Below are 12,503 nucleotides of genomic sequence, written 5' to 3'. Positions count from 1 at the left end.
CTTTTGGGGCACGAAGATATGCTCATCAATTCTGGGGCAGAGCATGGTAGGGTTCAATTCGAATTGAAGGCAGTCAATTCAGAAAGTAAACTAAAATTACAATTAAATAATTGAAAAAAGGACATGTATTTTCAGACTTCTGAATAAACTGAAAAGTAGAACTAATTATTACGTTTAAAAAAAATTGTGAATGTTAAATTCAAATCCACTTCTTGAATTGACTGCCTTCAATTCAAATTGAGCCCAACCCTGGGGCATAGGAAGATATAAAAAAGCATGTCCATGTAAGTCATATTGTAGTTGGTAGACAAATTGCCTTGTATTCAGTAACTCTTTGGTTTTCTGCCTTAGAACATGTGTAACTCACCCATGAGCCCACGCTTTTGGGGCAGCATTGTTCATGGGGCACAGGCCCATATAAAAAGTTCATATGGGTTACATCCCAAATGGCAACCTAATCTCCCAAATGGCAACCTAATCTCTTTATAGTGCACCACTTTTGACCAGGACCCTATGGGAAAAAGGTCCCATTTGGTACACAGCAATGATGAGAGCAGGTTCCTCACGCATACAGTCATGTTCTGTGGAACTGTAGCTATGTGCCAAGTCAAGGCAGCTGTTCCACAAGCTTCACACATGGATTTGCTCTGGTTTTCATTGGGACTTGGTTTCAGTTTTAGGTTAGGACACTAGAACAAAGCACCAAAATAGCAGCAGGCAGGTGGAGATCAAGGTTTTGTGGCCAGAACATGTCCTTGAGATTTCAGTTATGCAATAAAACAAAAATAACTATATTCCTAAGTGCTGGATATCTTTGTTGAAGTTGGATTCATCAAAATAGGCCTACCCGTGTTTATAGCGTTTGAATATATATTTCTGTTGCAGAACGCACACGCGCGCACACACACGTATCAGAAATACATAGTTGATAGAACAGCAGATTGATCTCCTGGAGTGTTCCTGTGATATGTCTACTACTAAAGTAGGCCTAGTTTACTGTTTAGGGACTGGCAGTAGTGTGCCATTTGTAGGGATATGATTCAATAATATTGCATGTTAAAGAGGTTCCTTTGCAGGAAATATTTTTTTAATTACAAAATATTGTCAAGATCTCATATTTTTCGAAATCACCCAATTGTTCACGCACACGGGTGCAATTGCTCGCGCGCGCCAGATATCACCTTCGACAGTTCCAGTCCTGACCGGCGCGTGGAGACCGTTCCCCAATCTAATCCTGTTGGAGCTGTTCCCTGCACTAGTCTGGGAACGTCGAAACAGAAGGAGAAAGACTAAACAGGTGGTCAGAAACACACAGCTAACAGTGTCGTCCCTGGATAAAATGTGAAAGATAATTTGGTCTCATCTCTTTTTAAGGATACAAGATTCAATAACCAAAGATAATTCATGTTTCGGCTGACTTTCAAAGGGAGAATTTATCCTCGGTTTTCCTCCGAATCTGGGCAAGATCTATCGGATATTAAACTATGAAAGTGACTGTGTGTTTTGGAAGGACTAGGGTGGTGGTACCGTGCGGAGATGGAAATATCAAAATCCATATTCTCATCCAGCAAGCCGTCATGAGATACAAAAAAGCCATTGCAAAGGTAAGTCGCGTTTACTTTGTATGGCGTGTTTGTTTCCAGTGTTCCATTCACAGCATTGGGACTGGAAACAATGTTGCAATGCCTGGACTGGACGTGAGGCAAATATGGCGCAAATTTGTAACAGAGATTAGCTAAAATGATAAATGATTCAACATTCCTTTCGTTTTATTCTGCTGGCTAAAACAAACAATGCATGTTAGGCTGAGTTGATGATGCATCACCATAGTTGGAAAAGTCCTGTGTAAATCCACGAAAACTTAATTTGGGATTTCACCCTTTCCCAATTGAAGTGCATGGAAAGATGGCACATAACGCTAATTTAAGTAGTTAACTAGCTAACTATCTAACTAGGATATAATATTCAAACCTATTAAGTTCTAGAAGTAAAAGGATAATGTTGTTAGTTATCAACCAATCCGAGATTTGACTCCTTGGAAGCTGCTAGCTGGATGCTTGCTAGTTAGCTGACTGTTTTATAGCTAGCTAGTTAGCATCAACAAGCTGCAGGATGGCATTCTATATTTTTGAAATGGGGATACTGCCTAACTTAATTAAACAATGTAATTTTTTTAAAGCATAATATTTCCTATCGATGTCTTGCCGATTGTACCTTTTTTTTTATTCTTATGCTACCAAGATGTCTATACTACATTTTCACTGGCACCCGAGTTTCTCTTGACTTTGTTACCCCTAGCTAATTAGCCTATTATGTTGTTGGCATAGCTAGCTAAGAAGCGGTCGCTAGCTTGCTAGCTGGGTCATTCCTAAGTATGCGGTGCCTTTTCTGTCCCTAGGAAATATCACTTAGATAACAAAATGCTTTAAATATAAAACCAGCTGCCATTTAACCTTAAAAACAAAAATATGGACCTTGAAAGGGAATTATATGGATTTTGAACACTTTTTTTTCTTCTTCTCCGTAGTAGATGTAGGCGTTTTTTGCCATGTTCCCCGGTGTTATTCATCCACTTGCACGATAAATATTAATACATTTAATGTTCCATGTTAGTCTGTCACAATCATAAATGTCCACTCTATTAGGCTAAATTATTGAGAAAATTAACCACGTTTCAAAATGTTTAAATATGTTTGATGGAGAAGTTAAAATCCGATTCATGTGTTCACCGTTATGCTAGCTCAATCTTGGACATTTACAAAGCTGTCTAATTTAGGCTCCAGATTTCCAACCTGTTAGTTGCATAATCCTAACAGGATGGAACCTAACAGGTTGGAAAATGCACCTACATTTTTTTTTTAATAATTGCTTAGCTTGACTGTTTTTAAAAAAAGTCAATGATGCCCTTTATCTGATAGAAATACAATTTCAAATTATACCCAGCTAGGCTAGTATCAATCAAGGAAGAGGGCTTCAAATAAAGATTGTATCTCGAGTCTCTCACTTCTACTCACATCCCAAATTAAAATCAAACTTCTAGAATGATGCATGGTGGAACGTCAGAATGTTTCCCAACTTGGTTTGTTTCCATTCTGTCTCAATTGTTTGAACTGGAAGTGGGGAAGAATCTTTCTTGAGCCGCACGCTTCCTGAGAGCAATTTGCCCTTGAGGAAAGAGGGAAACAAACAGCACTTGCCCTGCATTTTTAAGAGTCGACTGAGGACAGGAGAACCTTCATTGATATTTGTTTGAAGATAAACTTCCATGTCAGGATAAATGGTTTAGCTGACTAATGATATTGTGCAATTTCTTAGCATATGATGGTTGTACTGGCATGCCTGGACAGCTGAGAGCTAGATAATGGGTTACATTTGATTACTCAGTTTTGGAGATGCCAAGTTGATACAGTAGTTGGCTATTTGATTCACTTCCACAGAATGCTAATTTTCCCTCTCAGACAGGAGACAAGCATAAACTCTTTTTGTATGTGGGTGCAGACCATATTGCAATGCACAAAGCTGCACTATGAAGAAATCGATCCTTCATTTCCTGGTTGCTAAAATTCGAATCGTTTGCCTAATATAGCAGCACCCACTCGTAGCACGTGCTCCAGCAGGTATATCTCACTGGTCACCCCCAAAGCCAATTCCTCCTTTGGTTGCATTTCCTTCCAGTTCTCTGCTGCCAATGACTGGAACAAACTGCAAAAATCACTGAAGCTGGAGACTCATATCTCCCTCACTAGCTTTAAGCACCAGCTGTCAGAGCAGCTCACAGATCACTGCACCTGTACATAGCCCATCTGTAAACAGCCCATCTATCTACCTCATCCCCATACTGTATTTATTTATCTTGCTCCTTCGCACCCCAGTATCTCTACTTGCACATTCATCTTCTGCACATCTACCATTCCAGTGTTTAATTGCTATATTGTAATTACTTTACCACCATGGCCTATTTATTGCCTTAATTTATCTAATTTGCTCTCACTGTATATAGACTTTTTGTTTTCTTTTTTCTACTGTATTATTGACTGTATGTTTTGTTTATTTCATGTGTAACTCTGTTGTTCTTGTCGCACTGCTTTGCTTTATCTTGGCCAGGTCGCAGTTGCAAATGAGAACTTGTTCTCAACTAGCCTACCTGGTTAAATAAAGGTGAAATAAAAAACGGATATTATTATTTATGTGACAAAGCAAGCACATATAGTGTAGTCACTGAACCATTTATACCGCTGTGAAATATCTTTTCCGCAACAAAACTATTGTATTTTCAGCTGTTTGAACCTGGTGTACAAAACTGAAAGTAAAAGATACAAGAACAAAACTTAAGGAAGCATAAAATTGGCACACACAGAACAGATCTACAGCTTCTTAGGCCTGCTTTGAATACAAATGACAGACTTATAACTCACATTTCTGAGAATTTGTTTGGGTCTCCCAAAAAGTTCATATGTAACTTTAATAAATATAAACATTTTTTTTTAAGGTCATTGACAACAAACTTGATTACGTTGATATTAGCTCTAGCCATGTATGTAGGATCCAGGAACATGAGGGTTCTATAAATAAATAATTCATGGCACAGCGTTGTGTGGCGGAGCAGTCTCATTTGTTTCAATGTTAGTAACCCAGATGACATGGTGCAGTGAGTGCATGTCCTTTCAATAATTCAATGATGTCTGACAGTGAAGCGCTGGAGAAGAATGGGCCTATTTCTATCTTGAGGCTGTGACTGGGAGGCAGACTGGTGGAGCATATCTGGGGGACTTACACTTAGCCTTATCTATATCAATACAATCCTGCATATACTTTGAGTGTTTGGCTGTGTGCTGTCAGTATAGTTTACACGTTGGAAGTTTTTATTTTGCCCTCTGATAGAAATGTGGTCATTGGTTTTTCCAAGCTCACTTTGTAATACAATTGGAAAGTAACTGATGATAATCGTAACAGACTTCTATCATGGCAGAGAGAGAAGTGTGGAAATACTGAATATTCTCAAGCTGAGAGTGAATTGGTCTTCTAAGCAGTAGTGGTGCATGGGCACAATCACTGGGGAAGCCAAGCCAGAAAAAATAAGCCATATTACAACCTGTGTTGTGATACTTGTTTGCTCTATAACCTGTTTTGGGCAGTTTATACTTGGTCTGTCTGTAGGCAATTAGAATGTGATGTGTCGCTGGTCAAAATGTTTCATTTATACTCTGGGGGAATATCTAGATTGTCACTGCAACTGTCAGTTTCCTTGTCACACAGACGTGGAAAAAAGTTTACGTCTCCATTGTCGTGGTTACCGGACTGCCACAGCAACTAGACCAATGATGCAGGAGGTCTAAAATTCTCAGGTAGAATGACCTACTTTTATTTGGTCACGCAGTGGCATTAAGCTATTTTCTGTAAGCTCGACATTGCCTTGTAAATAATGACGTTGTGGGTTTATTTTCATCTAATAATGAATTAAACAGTAGCCAAAGTTTAAGATGTCAGCTATACAGTCGTGGCCAAAAGTTTTGAGAATGACACAAATATTAGTTTCCTGCTTCAGTGTCTTTAGATATTTTTGTCAGATGTTACTATGGAATAATGAAGTATAATTACAAGCATTTCACAAGTGTCAATGGCTTTTATTGACAATTACATGAAGTTGATGCAAAGAGTCAATATTTGCAGTGTTGACCCTTCTTTTTCAAGACCTCTGCAATCCGCCCTGGCATGCTGTCAATTAACTTCTGGGCCACATCCTGACTGATGGCAGCCCATTCTTGCATAATCAATGCTTGGAGTTTGTTAGAATTTGTGGGTTTTTGTTTGTCCACCCGCCTCTTGAGGATTGACCACAAGTTCTCAATGGGATTAAGGTCTGGGGAGTTTCCTGGCCATGGACCCAAAATATCGATGTTTTGTTCCACGAGCCACTTAGTTATCACTTTTGCCTTATGGCAAGGTGCTCCATCATGCTGGAAAATGCATTGTTCGTCACCAAACTATTGCTGGATGGTTGGAAGAAGTTGCTCTCGGAGGATGTGTTGGTACCATTCTTTATTCATGGCTGTGTTCTTAGGCAAAATTGTGAGTGAGCACATTCCCTTGGCTGAGAAGCAACCCCACACATGAATGGTCTCAGGATGCTTTACTGTTGGCACGACACAGGACTGATGGTAGAGCTCACCTTGTCTTCTCCGGACAAGCTTTTTCCGGATGCCCCAAACAATCGGAAAGGGGATTCAGAGACAATGACTTTACCCCAGTCCTCAGCAGTCCAATCCCTGTACCTTTTGCAGAATCAGTCTGTCCCTGATGTTTTTCCTGGAGAGAAGGGGCTTCTTTCCTGCCCTTCTTGACACCAGGCCATCCTCCAAAAGTCTTCGCCTCACTGTGCGTGCAGATGCACTCACACCTGCCTGCTGCCATTCCTGAGCAAGCTCTGTACTGGTGGTGCCCCGATCCCGCAGCTGAATCAACTTCAGGAGACGGTCCTGGCGCTTGCTGGACTTTCTTGGGCGCCCTGAAGCCTTCTTCACAACAATTGAACCGCTCTCCTTGAAGTTGTTGATGATCCAATAAATGGTTAATTTAGGTGCAATCTTACTGGCAGCAATATCCTTGCCCGTGAAGCCCTTTTTGTGCAAAGCAATGACGGCACATGTTTCCTTGCAGTTAACCATGATTGACAAAGGAAGAGTAATGATTCCAAGCACCACCCTCCTTTTGAAGCTTCCAGTCTGTTATTCGAACTCAATCAGCATGACGGAGTGATCTCCAGCCTTGTCCTCGTCAACACTCACACCTCTGTTAACGAGAGAATCACTGACATGTCAGCTGGTCCTTTTGTGGCAGGGCTGAAATGCAGTGGAAATGTTTTGGGGGGGATTCAGTTCATTTGCATGGCAAAGAGGAACTTTGCAATTCATCTGATCACTCTTCATAACATTCTGGACTATATGCAAATTGCCATCATACAAACTGAGGCAGCAGACTTTGAAAATTAATATTTGTGTCATTCTCAACTTTTGGCCACGACTGTACTCTGGTCATTACTTGAACTGGCTAGCTAACTAGCTAGCAACAAACCAAAATATTGTTTAGAAAATTGCTTTTATTTGCCTGGCTCTCTACGTTGACATTTACTGAATTCATTTTTAAACTGATGTGTTTATATGCCTTGTCATTGTGATATATATATAGGCCTAAGGCTGAGACAATAAGAAGTGGCAGAATAAATTCAACTACACCTTTTGTTTATCACAAAACCGGGGTGCTGTTTTGCTTGCTCGGATGCTTTCTCTGGTGAGATACATTCAGCCTCGTGACATGAAGGAACACTAAACTCGGAGACAAAATAATGTAATTTATTGGTACATTTTTGGGGCGACGCCTGGCTTCCCCCATGAATACACGCCACTGCTTCTAGGGTGTAAATTAGGCTCAAAATGTAACTCCTCATGTATGCATTGAGCTTTGATCTAAATACCCAGAGCTTCTTTTGAGCTTCTCACCCATAACATAACTTTAAAACAAAGAAACCCACTAAAGTCGTTTACTAGTTATTGCTGCTCTCGTTGCTCCCCCACCCTGGCATTTTTTTAAATGAATTCTAGAGCAGAGTGATGTCAAGTGATCGTGTCACAGCTCTTTGATCAAATTTTATTTGTCACATGCATTGTGTGTAACGGGTGTAGACTAACATGGAAAGGGACCTGCAAGAAAGAATTTCAATCTATGTAGAGCAAAAGATATAGTGACACAAGGAATAAATTAAATGACTGTATATAGGGAGTACCGTCCTGAGTCGATGTGCAGGGGTATGAGGTAGTTATGTGCTGTACATATAGGTAGGGATAAAGCGACTAGGAAACAGGATGGATAATAGACGGTAGCAGCAGTGTGTGTGTTTGTGGTGTGTGCAAGAGTTGGTCCATAAAAGGGTCAATGCAGGTAGTCCGGGTAGCCATTTGATTAGCTATTTAGCCGTCCTTGTTTAGAAGTCATATGGTTTGGGGGTAGAAGCTGATCAGAGTCCTGTTTGTTCCAGACTTGGTGCATTGGTACCGCTTGCCATGCGGTAGCTGATTTGAGGGCCTTCCTCTGACACCGCCTGGTGTCGGCGTCTTGAAGGGCAAGGAGCTCGGCCCCATTGATGTACTGTGCCGTACGCGCTACCTTCTGTAGCGGGGAGGTCATGCCTTCTTCACGACTGTGTTGGTGTGTTTGGCTTATGATGGGTCCTTAGGGATATGGACACAGAGGGACTTGAAACTATCGTCCCGTTCCACTACAGCCCTGTCAGTGTGAATTGGGGCGTGCTCTGCCCTCTGTTTTCTGTAGTCCACGATCAGCTCCTTTGTCTTACTGATGTTGAGGGAGAGGTTGTTGTTTTCCTGGCACCACACTGCCAGGCCACTGACGACCTCACTATAGGATGTCTCGTCATCTGTGGTCAGGTATACCACCGTCACATCGTTGGCAAACTTAATGATGGTGTTGGAGTCGTGCAGGGCCACGCAGTCGTGGGTGAACAGCGAGTGCAGGAGGGGACTAAACACGCACACCTGAGGAGTCCCTGTGTTGAGGGATGTGTTGTTGCCTACCTTCACCACCTGTCCAGGATCCAGTTGCAGAGGGAGGCGATTAGTACCAGGGTCCTTAGCTTAGTGATGAGCTTTGAGGGCACTATGGTGTTGAACGCTGAACTGTAGTCAATGAACAGCATTCTCACATAGTTTTATTTTGTCCAAGTGGGAAAGGGTAGTGTGGAGTGCAATAGAGATTGTCATCTGTTGGGGCGATATGCAATTTGGAGTTGGTCTGGGATGATGGTGTTGATGTGAGCCATGACCGGCCTTTAAAAGTATTTCATGGCTACAGATGTGAGTGTTACGGGCGGTCGTCTTTTGAAAGGCATTCTTGGGCACAGGGACTATGGTGGTCTGCTTGAAACAACATGTAGGTATTACAGAATGGGTCAGGGAGAGTTTGAAAATGTCAGTGAAGACACTTGCCAGTTGGTCAGCACATGCTCGCAGTACACGTCCTGGTAATCCTTCTGGCCCGTGACCTTGAGAATGTTGACTTGTTTTAACCTGTTGGGGCTAGGGGGCAGTATTTTCACGGCTGGATAAAAAACGTACCCGATTTAATCTGGTTACTAATCCTACCCAGTAACTAGAATATGCATATACTTATTATATATGGATAGAAAACACCCTAAAGTTTCTAAAACTGTTTGAATGGTGTCTGTGAGTATAACAGAACTCATTTGGCAGGCAAAACCCTGAGACATTTTCTGACAGGAAGTGGATACCTGATGTGTTGAATTACCTTTAAGCCTATGCCATTGAAACACACAGGGGTTGATTAATGTTTTGGCACTTCCTATTGCTTCCACTAGATGTCACCAGCCTTTACAAAGTGTTTTGAGTCTTTTACTGTGAGATCTGACCGAACAAGAGCCATGGAACGGTGATGGCCGATTAGACTCTGGCGCGCGAGTTCATGTTGGGTACCCTCGTTCCAATACGTTATAAAAGAGAATGCATTCGTCCACCTTGAATATTATTCATGTTCTGGTTAAAAAAGGCCCTAATGATTTATGCTATACAACGTTTGACATGTTTGAACGAACGTAAATATATTTTTCCCCCTCGTTCATGAAGTGAAGTCCGGCGGGCTTAGATCATGTGCTAACAAGACGGAGATTTTTGGACATAAATGATGAGCTTTTTTGAACAAAACTACATTCGTTATGGACCTGTGATACCTGGAACTGACATCTGATGAAGAGAATCAAAGGTAATGGATTATTTACATAGTATTTTCGATTTTAGATCTCTCCAACATGGCCGTTTGCTATACAGACAAAGCATATTTTTCTGGGCGCAGTGCTCAGATTATTGCAAAGTGTGATTTCCCAGTAAGGTTATTTTTAAATCTGGCAAGTTGATTGCGTTCAAGAGATGTAAATCTATAATTCTTTAAATGACAATATAATATTTTACCAATGTTTTCTAATTTTAATTATTTAATTTGTGGTGCTGACTTGACTGCCGGTTATTGGAGGGAAACGATTTCCTCAACATCAATGCCATAGTAAAACGCAGTTTTTGGATATAAATATGAACTTGATAGAACTAAAAATGCATGCATTGTCTAACATAATGTCCTAGGAGTGTCATCTGATGGAGATTGTAAAAGGTTAGTGCATCATTTTAGCTGGTTTTATGGTTTTGGTGACCCTGTCTTTGAATTGACAAAACATTACACACAGCTATTGTCAATGTACTCTCCTAACATAATCTAACTTTATGCTTTCGCCGTAAAACCTTTTTGAAATCGGACAACGTGGTTAGATTAAGGAGATGTTTATCTTTCAAAGGGTGTAAGATAGTTGTATGTTTGAAAAATTTGAATTTTGACATTTATTTGGTTTCAAATTTGCCGCTCTTGAAATGCACCTGCTGTTGATGGAGTGCACCACGGGGGGGACGCTAGCGTCCCACCTAGCCCATAGAGGTTAAAGGTCTTGCTCACATTGGCTACGGAGAGTGTCATCACACAGTCGTCCGAAACAGGTGGTGCTCTCATGCATAGTTCAGTGTTGCTTGCCTCAGTGAGCATAGAAGGCATTTAGTTTGTCTGGTGGGCTTGTGTTGCTGGGTTTCCCTTTGTAATCCGTGATAGTTTGCAAGCCCTGCCACATCTGACGAGCGTCCAAGCCGGTGTAGTGGGATTTGAACTTAGTCCTGTATTGAAGCTTTGCCTGTTTGATGGTTCATTGGCGGGAGTAGCGGGATTTATTATAAGCATTCAGGTTAGTGTTCCGCTCCTTGAAAGCAGCAGCTCTAGCCTTTAGTTCAGTGCGGATGGCTTCTGCTTGGGATATGTATGTACGGTCACTGTGGGGACGACGTCGTCAATGCACTTATTGATGAAGCCGGTGACTGATGTGGTAAACTGGTCAATGCCTTAGGCTGAATCCCGGAACATATTCCAGTCTGTGCTAGCAAAACAGTCCTGTAGCTTAGCATCCGCTTCATCGGACCACTTTCAAATTAAGTATGTCACTGGTACTTCCTGTTTGACTTTTTGCTTGTAAAGCAGGAATCACGAGGATGGAATTATGATCAGATTTGCCACATGGAGGGTGAGGGAGAGCTTTGTATGCATCTCTGCGTGTGGAGTAAAGGTGGTCGTTTTTCCCCCCCTCTAGTTGCTCAGGTGACATGCTAATAGAAATGAATTTAAACATATTTTTAAGTTTACCTGCATTTAAAATCACTGCCCAATAAGAGCTCTGCCTTTTTGGATGAGCATTTTCTTTTTTATAACCCCTTTTTCTCCCCAACTTCGTGGTATCCAATTGGTAGTTACTGTCTTGTCTCATCGCTGCAACTCTTGTACGGACTCGGGAGAGGCGAAGGTCGAGAGCCGTGCGTCCTCCGAAACACCACCCAACCAAGCCGTACTGCTTCTTGACACAATGCCCACTTAACCCGCACCAATGGGTCGGAGGAAACACCGTACACCTTGCGACCGTGTCAGCGTGCCCTGCACCCGGCCTGCCACAGGAGTCGCTAGTGCGCCATCGGACAAGGCCATCCCTGCCGGTGGTGACCACAGACCACTTCTCAGTTCCTATGCTTCCTGGCTGATGGTTTGGTCACTTTTGAATGCTGGCGGTGCTTTTACTCTAGTGGTAGCATGAGACGGAGTCTACAACCCACACAAGTGGCTCAGGTAGTGCAGCTCATCCAGGATGGCACATCAATGCGAGCTGTGGCAAGAAGGTTTGCTGTGTCTGTCAGCGTAGTGTCCAGAGCATGGAGGCGCTACCAGGAGACAGGCCAGTACATCAGGAGACGTGGAGGAGTCCGTAGGAGGGCAACAACCCAGCAGCAGGACCGCTACCTCCGCCTTTGTGCAAGGAGGAGCAGGAGGAGCACTGCCAGAGCCCTGCAAAATGACCTCCAGCAGGCCACAAATGTGCATGTGTCTGCTCAAACGGTCAAAAACAGACTCCATGAGGGTGGTATGAGGGCCCGACGTCCACAGGTGGGGGTTGTGCTTACAGCCCAACGCCGTGCAGGACGTTTGGCATTTGCCAGAGAACACCAAGATTGGCAAATTCGCCACTGGCGGACTGTGCTCTTCACAGATGAAAGCAGGTTCACACCTAGCACATGTGACAGACGTGACAGAGTCTGGAGACGCCGTGGAGAACGTTCTGCTGCCTGCAAAATCCTCCAGCATGACCGGTGGGTCAGTCATGGTGTGGGGTGGCATTTCTTTGGAGGGCCGCACAGCCCTCCATGTGCTCGCCAGAGGTAGCCTGACTGCCATTAGGTACCGAGATGAGATCCTCAGACCCCTTGTGAGACCATATGCTGGTGCGGTTGGCCCTGGGTTCCTCCTAATGCAAGACAATGCTAGACCTCATGTGGCCGGAGTGTGTCAGCAGTCCCGGCAAGAGGAAGGGATTGATGCTATGGACTGGCCCGCCCGTTCCC

At 42.8% G+C, this 12,503-nt stretch overlaps 1 protein-coding gene across 6 annotated transcripts in view; it reads left to right on the top strand.

Annotated features, from left to right (window-relative positions):
* Positions 1 to 1,229: 1,229 nt before the first annotated feature.
* Positions 1,230 to 12,503, top strand: part of LOC106599503 (partitioning defective 3 homolog) — a 250,032-nt gene continuing 238,758 nt past the window's right edge. For 4 of the 6 annotated variants that reach the window (XM_082973353.1, XM_082973352.1, XM_082973350.1 and 1 more), the window contains exon 1: positions 1,230 to 1,604. In XM_082973353.1, coding sequence (XP_082829479.1) covers positions 1,485 to 1,604 — 120 coding nt within the window. In that variant the 5' untranslated portion in view covers positions 1,230 to 1,484. The remainder of the gene's footprint in view (positions 1,605 to 12,503) is intronic. The other 2 variants (XM_082973351.1, XM_082973348.1) reach the window with 1 other exon arrangement.

Source organism: Salmo salar, chromosome 03 (genome assembly GCF_965601325.2).
Source record: "Salmo salar chromosome 03, fSalSal1, whole genome shotgun sequence".
NCBI classification, from domain to species: domain Eukaryota; kingdom Metazoa; phylum Chordata; class Actinopteri; order Salmoniformes; family Salmonidae; genus Salmo; species Salmo salar.
The sequence above is the reverse complement of the archived record's forward strand: the minus strand, read 5'-3'. Positions and strand labels throughout refer to the sequence as shown.